We start from the raw sequence: 12,973 nt of genomic DNA, 5'->3' as shown, positions 1-12,973 counted from the left end.
ATACGGGAAAAGTTTTTTACGTATTTATTTTACTTCCAGTCAGACATGACCAAACTTTCGCTAGAAAATTGTCTAAAGAAAAGGTTCAGCTGCACACTAACTTTCCTTTGACAAAAGCTTTCTCTTCAATTAAACAGAAATCCCAAGTAAAAAAAGAGAATTAGCAGCCCAAAATTTATCCACTTCTTTAAGAAAACACATTTCTAGTGCATTACCTTCATCACCTCAAAATATAGTCTTCTGCTGAAGGAACATCTCAATTATACAGCCAACCAATGAAGCCCAATGTTAGTACCCATCAATCATGGTGCTCAAATCTCGTCCATACATTAGACATAGAATTTGTTGGATTGTGGAGTCTGATCCAAATTTTGTTGTTTTCCAGTGTTTTTTTTAAAAGGTGAGAGTATCATTCCACTGCTCCCGACAGAGGTCATTGGTTTCCTTTGTACCCACCCCCTGGGTTTAGGGGAGCATGTTTAGGAACCTTTTATGGTATAGAGGAAGAGCACATTGAAATGTGATAATGACCACTTCAAGATTTGAACACAAGTCCTTATAAGAGGTGGACCACCTTGCTGCTTAGTACACTATTTTCCAGTGTTGCTTTAAACTCTATGTTAAAAGAAGACCTGGATATTTTGTACTCTTGTTCTAACCTAAGTCACCAGGGTGCGCCCTGCTTAGCCTCGTACCCGCGTCGACGCGGTGCGGGCGCGGGTGCACCGGCTGACCGCACCCGACTAAAATTGTCCTTTTTCGACTCGCACCCGACTCGCATTTGACCCGAGTTGGGTGCGATCAAATGCGAGTCAATCTATTTTCGTCTAATTTTTTTGGTTTTTTTTTTAATTTTTAACAGAATCAACCACCCGCGTCGACCTCTCCCCTTGCCTCTCGCATGCGTCTTCCTCGCTCCTCCTAGATGTGCTTTGAAATATATGTTAGAAAATTTTGTCGATGTCCTGTTACTGAATTTTAAACTACTTTTAGTTGTCATTTGTTATACAATATAAAATAAATGGCGAACTTGTATGTTCTTTTAGTTTTCCCCAATAACGAAACTGATTTTAGCTACTTAATAACATCATCTTGATTTTATTGGAATGCTTTTTTTCTTAGTCTTCAAACTTTCAAAACTATTGGGTGGAGACTAACTGAATTAATTTTGATTTTTGTATATGAATCAGGTTGTGTAAATTAATGTGTACTTGTGTAATTGTGTTATTCAAGTGCATGTGCATTTGTCCATTCATGATTGAAAGTGCTATGCAGACTATTTAATTTTAAATTTGTTATATTTGAAATTTTTTATTTTGAACTTTGAAGGTAAAACCATAAAAGAAGATAATAATAATAATAATAATAATAAATAAATAATAATAATAATAATAATAAAATACTCTTCTTGCACCGCCGCACCTAAATTTTTTGAAATGTGCTACACCCGCTCCGACACCCGCACTCAAGTAACATAGATTCTAACATAAGGAAGAATATCTTCCTGCCGCTACAGACATAGGATAGGAGAACTTTGATCTTCGAACCACATAAAAATTTCTGTGTTTTCTTTTTCTTCTTCCTTATATAGTATGTGTGTGACAGCATTGGAGTCACTATCTAGAGAACATCATGCATGCATCAACGTCAATAAGGCGCCGTCTTCACTTTTTCCTCAAATTGTTAGGCTGCACGCCTGGGGAAAACTTTAGGATGTCTAAATTTGATGACAAAGAATCGGCTGGCCGGTCATCCACCAATCGACGCTTTGGCCGAGTGGTTAAGGCGTGTGCCTGCTAAGTACATGGGGTTTCCCCGCGAGAGTTCGAATCTCTCAGGCGTCGTTACTATTTTTAACTTTTAGGATTGATATTTTGGACAATTCATAAAACGATGCACTTATCTCTACACTTTTTTTTTTTAAATCTAAATCGATGATCACCTGCTACCAAGTCCTCACCTCAACGAATTGACGCTTTGGCCGAGTGGTTAAGGCGTGTGCCTGCTAAGTACATGGGGTTTCCCCGCGAGAGTTCGAATCTCTCAGGCGTCGTTTTCAACTTTTTTCAAATCAGATTACACACAAATTGAATTCAGATTTATTTTTCTGGATGGTCAAATTCAAATCCCACTTAAAAATTTTGCCTAGACATAAGGGGATTGTCAATTCAAATCCCTAGCAAACGTAACTATTTTTAATGTTCCGACACAACCTCATTTGTGTTGCCCAAAGACTTGCCCATTTGGGAATCTGATCAGAAAAGTTATGACATCTTGGATTCTGAGCTTCGTCAGTGTTATTGAACCAAGGGAGAACAAGGATGGCTTGTGAAAGTGAACAATTTGACAAGCTTAAATTGGATTCACAACCCAAGAATAATGTTAGATGATATAAATTCGAAGTCTAATGTATAATCTCAGCTAAATAGATTCAAAAACTTACTTTTCGTTGTCTGATCAATTATCTCTTTAACTGGTTATCTGCTAGTTTTTACAACCCAAGAATAATGTTAGATGATATAAATTCGAAGTCTAATGTATAATCTCAGCTAAATAGATTCAAAAACATACTTTTAGTTGTCTGATCAATTATCTCTTTAACTGGTTATCTGCTAGTTTTTGTTGATATATGGAAATGAAGACGGTTCAAGTATCAGTTTCTCTTACATCTTCCGCTTCCAGAGGGAAAGCATTTCGGTTGGGTGTCGAGGGTCTACTACAACCTATTGTCACAGTTCTATAAGAGGGCAAACCACAGCTTTTTCCTTATCGTGCTATTTTGTTATTAGATCCCTTTCAAGGATGTTGTTTAGATCTGTTCTTTGCAAAGAAAAGAAAAATCAATGAGTTTTGATATAGACGTGGAGGACACAGTTATTTAGCTTTTTAATAAATAAAGTATTTTGTTGATATTTTTAAATTTTAAGGCCTACTGAAATATTTAAGAAATAGTAATTGTCTAAATCAATGTGTCCTCAACATTTAGTGTGTGATAAATTCTCAAACAATATAAAGACCTAAACTTTTTTGAAAGTTCATAAGCTCCGAGTTTTGTTAAAATTGACTAATCAACTAGAACTTTAAATATAAGAAAATTCACACCCTTGAGGATCAACCAAATGCTTCCACTAAGGATGCCAAAGGTTGGGTTCAAATTCAGGCTTTGCAATTCTTTTTCCTGTGATGGGTCTGATCAATTTCAATGAGCAGCTGGGTTCGGTGAAATCATTACATCGGGTATAATTACAATCAGCATTACAACAGAAAGTGATTACCAGTAATCTGAACAAGAACACGAACCATTCCGGAAGTGGTGGAATCTATTTCGATCTCTAACGACGATTTCGCGACTGTAGATCTTTGAAACGATCTCAATCACAGCATGACAATCACTACACATTCGGAGGTTCTTCACGATGCGAAGAGATGTGCCCGCGCTTGTGCTGATCAGACCAAGAGCAATTGCTAGCTTCTCACTATGACGATGCAGTGAGCTTTCCTTCTCCTCCTCATCTACATCAAGCAAGGACTCACTGGTACAGGCCCTGTATCCTTCAACTTTCAAGCGGTCTATGATTTCCTCCAACATCAAGTATATTTCTTTCGTCTTGGGGTGCGATCTATCGCCCATCCGGAACTCATGCACCATGCCATCCAGTTCAATTAAGCTACACCCTGGTGTCTTCTTCAGTTTGCGCGCTTTCATCTCTTTTCTGATGTTCACAACATCCGGCCACCTGCTAGCAGAGGCATATATGTTGGACATGACGACATACGCGCCATCTCGTTGCGGTTCCAGCTCCAGGAGAAGGCGACTGATGCGTCCACCCAGTTCAACTTTACCATGAATTTTACAGGCACCCAACAGAGCTCCCCAAACAAAGGCGTCTGGTTGCATTGGCATGGCCTTGATGAACTCTTCTGCTTCATCAAGAAGCCCTGCTCGACCGAGGAGATCGACCATACAACCATAATGCTCTATTTCAGGTGTAAGACGATAAACTTTGATCATCTCATCAAAGTGCCGACGGCCTTCTTCCACCAACCCAGCATGGCTGCATGCTGACAGCACACCAATGAATGTGATCTCATCAGGGGCTACACCAACCTTAGACATCTCTTTGAAAAGGGCCAAGGCCCTCTTCCCTAGCCCATGCATGGCAAACCCAACTATCATCGAAGTGTATGAGAAGACGTCCCTGTTAGCCATGCCATTAAAGACATCTTCTGCTTGCTCTATATTCCCACATTTGGCATACATGTCAACAAGTGCATTTCCTACATAACCATCTGCCTTCGTATGGTTCTTGTCCATATACACATGAACCCATCTTCCCAACTCAAGTGCCCCTAAGCTGGCGCAGGCTCTCAGCACCCCCACCATCGTGACAGTATCAGGTTCAAAACCAATGACCTGCATTTTGCGGAACATCGCCAACGCCTCCTTGTACTGCCCTTGTTGCGCCAAACCAGCAATCATGGCGTTCCAAGAAACTATGTTTTTCTCACGCATTTGATCGAACACTTGGCAAGCAGAATCCACGTCCCCACATTTAATGTACATATCCACTAATGCATTTCCAACAAAAACGTCCATCTTAACACCATTGTCTACAATGTACCTATGTACCTTCTTACCCATATCCAAGTCACCTAGCTGTGAACAAGTACTAAGCACAATCACCATCGTCACCTCATCCCCTACAACTCTAGCCCTCTCCATCTGAAGGAACATCTCAATTGCCAACTTATGAAACCCCATATTCGCGTACCCACCAACCATGGTGGTCCAGGAGACTAAATCTGGTTCACCGACCCTATCAAACACTTGCCGCGCAGCACCCAGATCACCACACATCGCATACATCCGAATCAGAGTGTTCTTGACATATGGGTATGACTCAAAACCATGTTTAATTGCATGAACATGAAGCTCCTCCCCTTCCCTCAAAGCTCTCAACTGACCACAAGCTCTGAACACAAAGGGGAAGGTATAATTATCGGGAAAGAGCCCATGACAGACCATTTTCCTGTAGAACAAAATGGCCTCACTTGGGTTTTCGCCGAAAGAGAAGCCCCTGATCATGGAATTGTATATGTGTACAGTTGGGCAGTGGATTTGGTTGAAGACCATGCGGGCGTAGTCCAAGTTCCTGTGCTTCGAGACGGCACACAAGGACACAAGTTTGCTCAAGACCAGAGTGGATTGAGCAAACCTGGATTTGAGAAGGGCAGCATGGATTTGTTTGAGCTCTTCGATGCTTCTGCAGCATTCTAGCCTTTGGAGGACGAAAGGAAGGTGATGAGGGGAAAATGGCTTCACGATGGGATCCAGACATGGTCCACCGCTGGTTGCCGTAGCCATCCGTGCTTCACACCAAATATGGCACGAAGGACACCGATGCTGGTTACGCCGGGCAAAAGTATATTACATATATATGTGTATTGAATATAAGATGTTTCATCCTGGAAATTCAACCGCCAACCGACGGTTTGGCCTTCAAACCACATAAAAATTTCTATGTATTCTTGTCTTCTTCTTCCTTCCTTGATGATAGTATGTGTGTGAGTGAGAGAGAGACTAGTCCCTCACTCACAGCATTGGAGTCACCATGAACCCAGAATTTTTTTTGGTTAAAGAGCACTTGAATGGTTTTTTGGTGTGGGTACAAAATGTAAACTTTCCTTTCCAAGACAAGAGGACGGTCATGAAGATAGTGGCTCCATGAAGGGATCCAAAGATGCGTGCATCCGTGGTTCACACTTTCCTCAAATTTTTAGACTACATTTTTGTGGAAAACTTTAGGATATTTAAATTTGATAACAAAACAACCGGCTGGCTAGATCTCCACCAACCGACGCTTTGGCCGAGTGGTTAAGGCGTGTGCCTGCTAAGTACATGGGGTTTCCCCGCGAGAGTTCGAATCTCTCAGGCGTCGAATGTCATTTTTTAAAAAAATTTAGGTTCGTTTTCTTGTAAAATGGTATTATAAAATCCGACGGTGCATAATATTTTTTTAATTCAGTTTCTTTCTTTCTTTTTTTTTTTTTGTGTGTAAAAGGTCATTGCTTTCACCTCCTTTAGGTTTGTAGGAGTTATTTCAAAACCTATTATAATATGGAAAAGGAACACATTGAGATATGATGGCGAGTACTTTGAACACAATGCCGCCCATTGTATGGCCAACTTCAAATCCCACTTAAAATTTGTGCAGCGTGAACAAGCAGTTTTCGGTAACCCATCAAAATGAGACACAAGCTTTTGTTAGTGTTACACGTACTTCGTTGAGTAGTCGGAAAACCAACCTCCTCTTTGCCCCTAAAGACAAAGTTAAACAAAATGAGAGAAACGAGTGTACTTTTATTTGGCCATTTTAGAGGGTTCTTGATGTGTGTTCTTACGTGAACTCTGAATGTGTTTGGGAGAATGTACTGATGCTATGCACCACTTTCATAGGTTTGGAAGTGAGCTAACACAGTTATTTGGTAAATGTAACACTTTATACTTTATGAATGACTTGTAAATTTACTTTAATTTTTAAAGTAGATTCATGAAACACTAAAATAGCATTTTGTAAATTTACTTTAATTGTTGAGGCAGATTTATGTAACACTCATAGTGTATTCTTGCAGCCAAACAACCCCTAGAGCATTTAGTTCATGTAGAGCAGTGGAGGATTAATTTGATGAACTTTACAACTTGGCATTTTGAAACTTTATAGACCATCCACGCATATAATGAGTGAGCAAAGCTAGATGTGAGAAGGGGGGCGTGCATTTGTTTGAGCTATTCCTTCGGAGGATAAGAGGATGGTGATCGCAGGCAGATGGGTTCACGATGGGGAGAAGTTCAATTGGATCAAATAAAAAATTAAACATCAAACATCAACAGTAGACGCTTTGGCCGAGTGGTTAAGGCGTGTGCCTGCTAAGTACATGGGGTTTCCCCGCGAGAGTTCGAATCTCTCAGGCGTCGTTTCTTCTTTTAGTTTTTTTGCTGTCAAAACCTTATTCCCATTTTTACGCAAATAGGTGTGTGATGGTAACTTGAAGACTATTACCCTTCATAAGTACGCACCCAAGTCCATTAAATCAATCTTTTGCTTTTTCTTCGTTGCTTATTTCAAGACATTTATTTTTCTTATTTTCGTTTTAGGAAAAATCCGGCAATCATGTTTTCTTCTGGATCAGCAGATTCCCCTTTATTAGACTGGATATTTGTTTTTGGTTGGTTAATTCAGATGGAAATGTTTCCTATTTCGAGTAAAAATCTTCCAGCATGTCAGAATTTTGATGTTTTGTTAAAGTTGGATTTTTCACAAACCCAATTTTGGCCACCACCGAATACGATTTAATTGCCAAGCTAAACAACATCTTGCCTCAAAAACGGAGTTTTAATACTGCCACTCAAACGTGTCCTAAATCTCCCAACATTGCATGTGCCAAATTGGAGAAATTATCCCAAATATTTTGTAAACCTAAAAATTGATAAAAAGCGTTCAGTTGTGGCATCAAAAGTTGAAATCTTGTCTTTTTAAATACATTGGAGAACCTTCCAATGGGTCTGGAAAAAGGTCGGATGATAATGGCTTAGGAGGACAGCAGCAGAGTTGTGACTAAGTACATGGTTTTTTAACTTAAACCTCTCATGCTCCCTTTTACAATCTATTAAGTAGTTTACCACTCATCGTTGCCGTTTGCAATAAAAATTCTGCAACGGAGAATTTGTTATTTTCAAAATATTTCTGGTCATTACCATCTCCTTTCCTTTCTCCATGCTACCAGAAAATTTTCTTGGTGTTTCACAACTTAAATTTCCATTGTATTACATTGTCTTCCCATATTTTTATGAAGTTTGAATGCCAACAGGTCCGAATCCTGATTCCGGTCGCAAGGAAAAGCAAGAAGAGAAGTTGGTAGAGAACCGGCCGCCAGGGAATCGGTTATTCTGTTCCCTTTGATCGCTCGGAAAAATGAATTGCTATGCACCTCTTGTTGAGAAACGCATTCGAATCTCTCCTGCCCGTCTAACCGTGTTCTTGGAAATTTGAACAGCTATTTCTTTGGTGGATTCACCGTATTATGATTGCCGCTCATAGAACTCAAAATGCTAGAGTCATTAAGGCTTCTATCTCTCGTCATTATGAGCTTCAAAGACGGCATTTTGATTGTACCCATCAAGTTTCGACCACCAAATTTAGGACCCAACAATTCGGCAACGATGAAATCAGCAGATTGTGCAAGCAAGGCAAGTATCACGAGGCATTTGGAGCATTTGAGTCCCTAACGAAGACTGATTTCAAGGTTAACCCCGGAACGTATGCCCGCTTAATTCAAGCTAGCTCGAATTTGAAGTCGTTGGAACATGGCAAGCAAGTTCACGATCACTTGGTAAAGTATGGAGATCCACCAGATACAATATTGTGGAACCACATTCTCAACATGTATGGGAAATGTGGGAGTTTAGGAAATGCTCGCCGAGTGGTCGATGAAATGCCGGTTAGAAACTTCGTTTCATGGACTGCCATCATTGCTGGATATTCACAGCATGGTGATGAAAAGGAAGCTGTTCGACTTTATCGGCGTATGAGGCAGGGGGGTCTCGCCCCTGATAAGTTTGTATTGGCTAATATAGCGAGGGCATGTTCGATTCTGCAAGATGTGGAATTGGGCAGACAAATGCATGGTCATGTGGTCAAAAGTGAAGATGGATTGGAGCCGCTTGTTCAGAACGCATTGGTTTCAATGTATACTAAATGCAACGTGGTTGAAGATGCAGAGATCGTGTTTGATCAAATTGGTGATAAAAACATGGTCTCCTGGACTTCCATGATAGCAGGGTTGTCGCAGAACAATTTTGTGTTTGAGGCACTCTGGGTATTCAAGGAAATGTTGACAGCAGATAAGAGTGTCAACGAGTTGACTTTTGGCAGCGTCTTGAAGGCCTGTAGCAGTTCCATTCTTTTAGAGCAGGGGAAACAAATACATGGTTTAAGTATGAAACATGGATTTTCTCGTGATGTCTTTGTTGGTTGTTCCCTCATTGACATGTATGCAAAATGTGGATATCTGGCCTCAGCTCGGCAGTCGTTTTACATGATACAGGATCGAGACATAGCATCATGGAATGCAATCATAGGTGGTCATGCTTGCAGTCAGTATGTTGATGGGGCCTTACATGTATTTGCTCTAATGCAAAATTATGGTTGCTTAATGCATGTAGAAGTTTTCCTTCTTTAATTGTTGGCCAATCAATTCACTCGTACATTATTAAATCAGGTTTTGATATAAATGTTGCTGTGGGGCAATGCGCTTTTGACCATGTATGACACTTATAACTTTTCTGATGCATTAAGTGTCTTTCATGTTACGGATAAGCAAGATCCGGTCTCTTGGAATGCAATCATGGCAGCATGCATTCAGCATAACGAGGCAGATGATGTCTGCAGGTTGTTTAGGTTGATGCACCGGTCTGATATGAAGCCCGACAGTGTCACATTGATCAGCTGTCTTCTGGATCGAAGGTAGCTGCCTTAGAATTGGGGATTCAAGTTCATGACTATGCAAATAAACTTAGCTTTGATCTTGAACTATCTGTAGCAAATGGACTCATTGACATGTACGCTAAATGTGGAGCTCTTGAATCTACCAAGAGCTTTTTCTCATGGATGTCTAAACCGGATGTGGCTTCTTGGAGTAGTTCGATAGTTGGATATGCACAGTTTGGAAGCGTAGAGAAAGCTCTAAGTCTCTTTGAGGAGATGATTCGTTTAGGTTTTAACTTTTAAGCCAAACAGTATAACGTTTGTAGGAGTACTGTCTGCTTGTAGCCGAGTAGGCCTAGTTGATGAGGGTTACAATCACTACAGAACTATGACAATGAACTACGGGATTACACCAACCAGGTCACACTGTTCATGCATGGTTGACCTGCTAGGGCGTGCTGGCCGCTTAAATGAAGCTTGTGACTTTATCAACCAGATGCTTTATGAACCTGATGTAGTTGTCTGGAAATCTTTGTTTTCTGCCTGTAGAATACATGGGGACTTAAGAAAGTTCTTCAATTGGATCCCACTAATTCTTCAGCTTTTGTTTTGCTTTCAAATATTTATGCTGCATCTTCGCTTTGGGATGATGTTGCCAAACTTCGCAAATAATGAGGCAAAGGGGTGTAAAGAAAGATCCAGGCAAGAGTTGGGTCAAAACTAACGGCAAATTGCATGTGTTTGTATCTGAAGATAGGACTCATCTGCAAATGGAGGATATATATGCAGTTTTCTGTGACCTCTACATTCAGATGGATGATGTCCATAGAACTGAATCAACCATTAGAGAGATGATTCCTGGCGGTGTGACCTGCATATGTTAGAAATAAAAAAGTTCAGTTGCTTTTCTAATAGCAATTATTTATTAAATATATGGACAGCACACAATTTTGATGATCTGATCATCACTAATAAAGATGCAAACAAAGCCAACTGGGCCGATGATGCATTGCTGCCTAAAACAAATGTCTACCTGAAAGATTCACATAGGAATGGTGAGGGTCCAACACGAAAGCCCTTCAACATTTCCTGTAGAAAGATGGATGGAAAAGTTCCATTTTGAAGATTGATGAAAGATCACCAACTTCTTCTGTAGCTGCTAAGGGGTGATAATTCATTTATGGAATAAAAACTGTGTTTTATAGCTTTATTGGAAATTTGATATCTTGTTTGTCATCCACAGAGTTTTCTACTACAGGCATGGGCATTAAATTAGGGATGTCTCCGATCCGAATTGCTCTTACAAAATCGGATATGGTAAGCAATTTGACATTCGATTGAGAAATAGGATCGGATTCGGATTTAAGAAACAACATCCGATCGGATACGGATACCAACTACATAACATCCGATCGGATACGGATTCAGTTTTAAGTAAATATCCGATCGGATACTAACTATAACCTGTTATCCGAATCCAAACTTGAGTTCTGGTGTAGCCTCCAGGTTTTGAAATGGAAACTAAGAAAAGTATGATCTTTGGGCAAAAGTTCTAACCAAACTCACTGACTTAACACCATGACATTGAATGAACATAAATATTATATATGGTATAATCTTATTAAGAGCTACCTTTCATTGTGTTGCATACAATGATGTTCTTATAGAAATCATATACACAATTTAACAAAATATTTTACAATTATATCATATAAAATTAATTAATTAAATAATACTATGTTTAATTAATTTCTTTTCTAATCAAGCAACTATTATAGCTATGGCATCAATTAAGCATGATATCGTAAATAATATATTTACTTAATTGAAATAATAAAAAACACTTCAACGAAGAAATTCAATAAAATGGGAATTTTAAAAAATATGAAAAAGACACTTTTAAAGCTACAATTTTTTTAATGGACCATAAATCCGTAATGTCAAATTGGTTACAAGAAGAACTATATTATATATTTAAAAAATAACAAGTTTAAAAAAATTATTGGCATGTACTTCACCTATGAAAAAAAAGTTGATGGCAAAAAATATATTTTTTAAAAAACCAACTTAAAAAAAAAGTTTGTTTTATAGTAAATAGAAATCTTAAAAGCATTATGATATTCGTTTTAAGTTGAAAGCATCTTCATTGTGCATATTCTCACTATGAAAAAACTGTTAAACTTATAAAAAAAAGTTTTATTTATCAAATTATCAATTTACTTATTTAATCAACCATGTAAATTACTTTGTATAGTCATACAATTCATTCAAAGGCCTAAGTATTCGATATAATTCACAAACTTGAAAACAAAAGCCTCTAACTAGTAGGAAAACAACAAATTGTAAGATTTAATAAACTATCTTATATATCATTGAAGTAATTATACAGTTTTATGTAAAAAAACAACTATCCCATCGAGGTAAGAGGAATAATAAATTATTTGATATATCAACGAACGCATGTAACACAAACTATTTCAATTAACTCAATGAAATGAAAAAAACTTCAAATAATGTCTTTGTTTAAATGAGAAATAATATGGATCACCTGATTTAATAATTATTAATAAGAAATAATCACAAAATAATAATTTATTCAATTAAAATATGTTATTATTTAAAAATAAACCAATCAATGTTCAATATGCATAGTTAATTTGAAAAAAATACGAAAGTCAAACATACTAGTTGTTCAATAGACCAATCAAAGTTCAATATACTATTTGTTTTCAACAAGTATTTAAAAAAATAGAATTTATCAAAATATTTGTGAAAATAATTTAAAACGTCCTTAACCAACTTAAAAACATAAAACATAAAAGTCAAATATGATAAAATATGTGCTTAAAACATCTTAACCAACCATGTGAAAATTAAGTAATAAATATTTGCTTATAAAAAGAAAATATAAAAGTTCAAATTATAAAGCAATTTATAGTCAAATTCAATAAAAAAACTTGACTTTTTGAAATGCACATATATATATAATATAAATAATTTATTTTTTCATACATATTTGAAATGGGCCCAATCACACTTAATTTGAAGAGTATTTTGATTATAAAAAATTAAAATTTAAAAAATATTAAGAAATCAAGCATATCTTAAAAAATTTAAAAATAGAGATAAACTCATTTAAATAATTAAGTTGAGTTTGAGTTCACTAAACTTGAACTGTTAATGCTTGATTAGGCTCGAAAATGAATAACAACTTTTACATACTCTTTTTTAATTAAAATAACCGGTTTCAAAACCCTTTATTTTAGGCGGGAAAATTTTCTGGTTTCTAAAAGTTTTTGCCCCCAAATGCAACCGTAAGGCCGTTTGTGGGCCATGGAAAATTTCTTAGAGGGGTTTTCTTCCTTTTCTTAGTGTTTGATGGGCATGTATTTTACTGTAGCAACGGAATAATATTTCAAATTTTAAAAAAAATTCGTGCGTATCATACGCAGAATTATATTTTCGACCGTTAAAAGGTCGATTCCGGA

At 37.6% G+C, this 12,973-nt stretch overlaps 2 protein-coding genes and 4 non-coding genes across 8 annotated transcripts; 5 read left to right on the top strand and 1 right to left on the bottom strand.

Annotated features, from left to right (window-relative positions):
* The first annotated feature begins 1,762 nt into the window (after positions 1-1,762).
* On the top strand, positions 1,763-1,844 carry TRNAS-GCU (transfer RNA serine (anticodon GCU)). Its single transcript has one exon. It is a non-coding gene; the product is annotated as a tRNA-Ser (tRNA).
* Positions 1,845-1,971: 127 nt separating this feature from the next.
* Positions 1,972-2,053, top strand: TRNAS-GCU (transfer RNA serine (anticodon GCU)). The gene has a single exon. It is a non-coding gene; the product is annotated as a tRNA-Ser (tRNA).
* Positions 2,054-3,144: 1,091 nt separating this feature from the next.
* LOC116265437 (pentatricopeptide repeat-containing protein At1g08070, chloroplastic-like) lies at positions 3,145-5,563 on the bottom strand. Its single transcript, XM_031646029.2, has one exon. It carries the CDS (start codon positions 5,363-5,365, stop codon positions 3,272-3,274), a length of 2,094 nt encoding a protein of 697 aa, XP_031501889.1. The 5' UTR covers positions 5,366-5,563; the 3' UTR covers positions 3,145-3,271.
* Positions 5,564-5,857: 294 nt separating this feature from the next.
* TRNAS-GCU (transfer RNA serine (anticodon GCU)) lies at positions 5,858-5,939 on the top strand. The gene has a single exon. It is a non-coding gene; the product is annotated as a tRNA-Ser (tRNA).
* Positions 5,940-6,894: 955 nt separating this feature from the next.
* Positions 6,895-6,976, top strand: TRNAS-GCU (transfer RNA serine (anticodon GCU)). Its single transcript has one exon. It is a non-coding gene; the product is annotated as a tRNA-Ser (tRNA).
* A 544-nt stretch (positions 6,977-7,520) lies between these two features.
* On the top strand, positions 7,521-9,265 carry LOC116265614 (pentatricopeptide repeat-containing protein At3g53360, mitochondrial-like). Of its 3 annotated transcripts, none has more exons than XM_031646345.2 (2): positions 7,521-7,620; positions 7,870-9,265. In XM_031646345.2, the coding sequence occupies exon 2, from the start codon at positions 8,083-8,085 to the stop codon at positions 9,238-9,240; it is 1,158 nt and encodes a 385-aa protein (XP_031502205.1). In that variant the 5' UTR covers positions 7,521-7,620; positions 7,870-8,082; the 3' UTR covers positions 9,241-9,265. The 3 variants fall into 3 exon arrangements, with proteins under 3 accessions (XP_031502205.1, XP_049936774.1, XP_049936775.1); XM_050080817.1 differs by having other exon boundaries at positions 7,593-7,627; XM_050080818.1 differs by lacking the exon at positions 7,521-7,620 and adding an exon at positions 7,674-7,748.
* Positions 9,266-12,973: the final 3,708 nt, after the last annotated feature.

This window comes from Nymphaea colorata, chromosome 12 (assembly GCF_008831285.2).
Source record: "Nymphaea colorata isolate Beijing-Zhang1983 chromosome 12, ASM883128v2, whole genome shotgun sequence".
Classification (NCBI taxonomy): Eukaryota; Viridiplantae; Streptophyta; class Magnoliopsida; order Nymphaeales; family Nymphaeaceae; genus Nymphaea; species Nymphaea colorata.
Note: the sequence above shows the minus strand (reverse complement) of the source record. Positions and strands in the feature narration are given on the sequence as shown.

Coding starts and splice junctions, on each gene's coding strand:
- LOC116265614 (XM_031646345.2), top strand. CDS start 8,083: ATGATTGCCGCTCATAGAACTCAAAATGCTAGAGTCATTAAGGCTTCT.
- LOC116265437 (XM_031646029.2), bottom strand. CDS start 5,365: ATGGCTACGGCAACCAGCGGTGGACCATGTCTGGATCCCATCGTGAAG.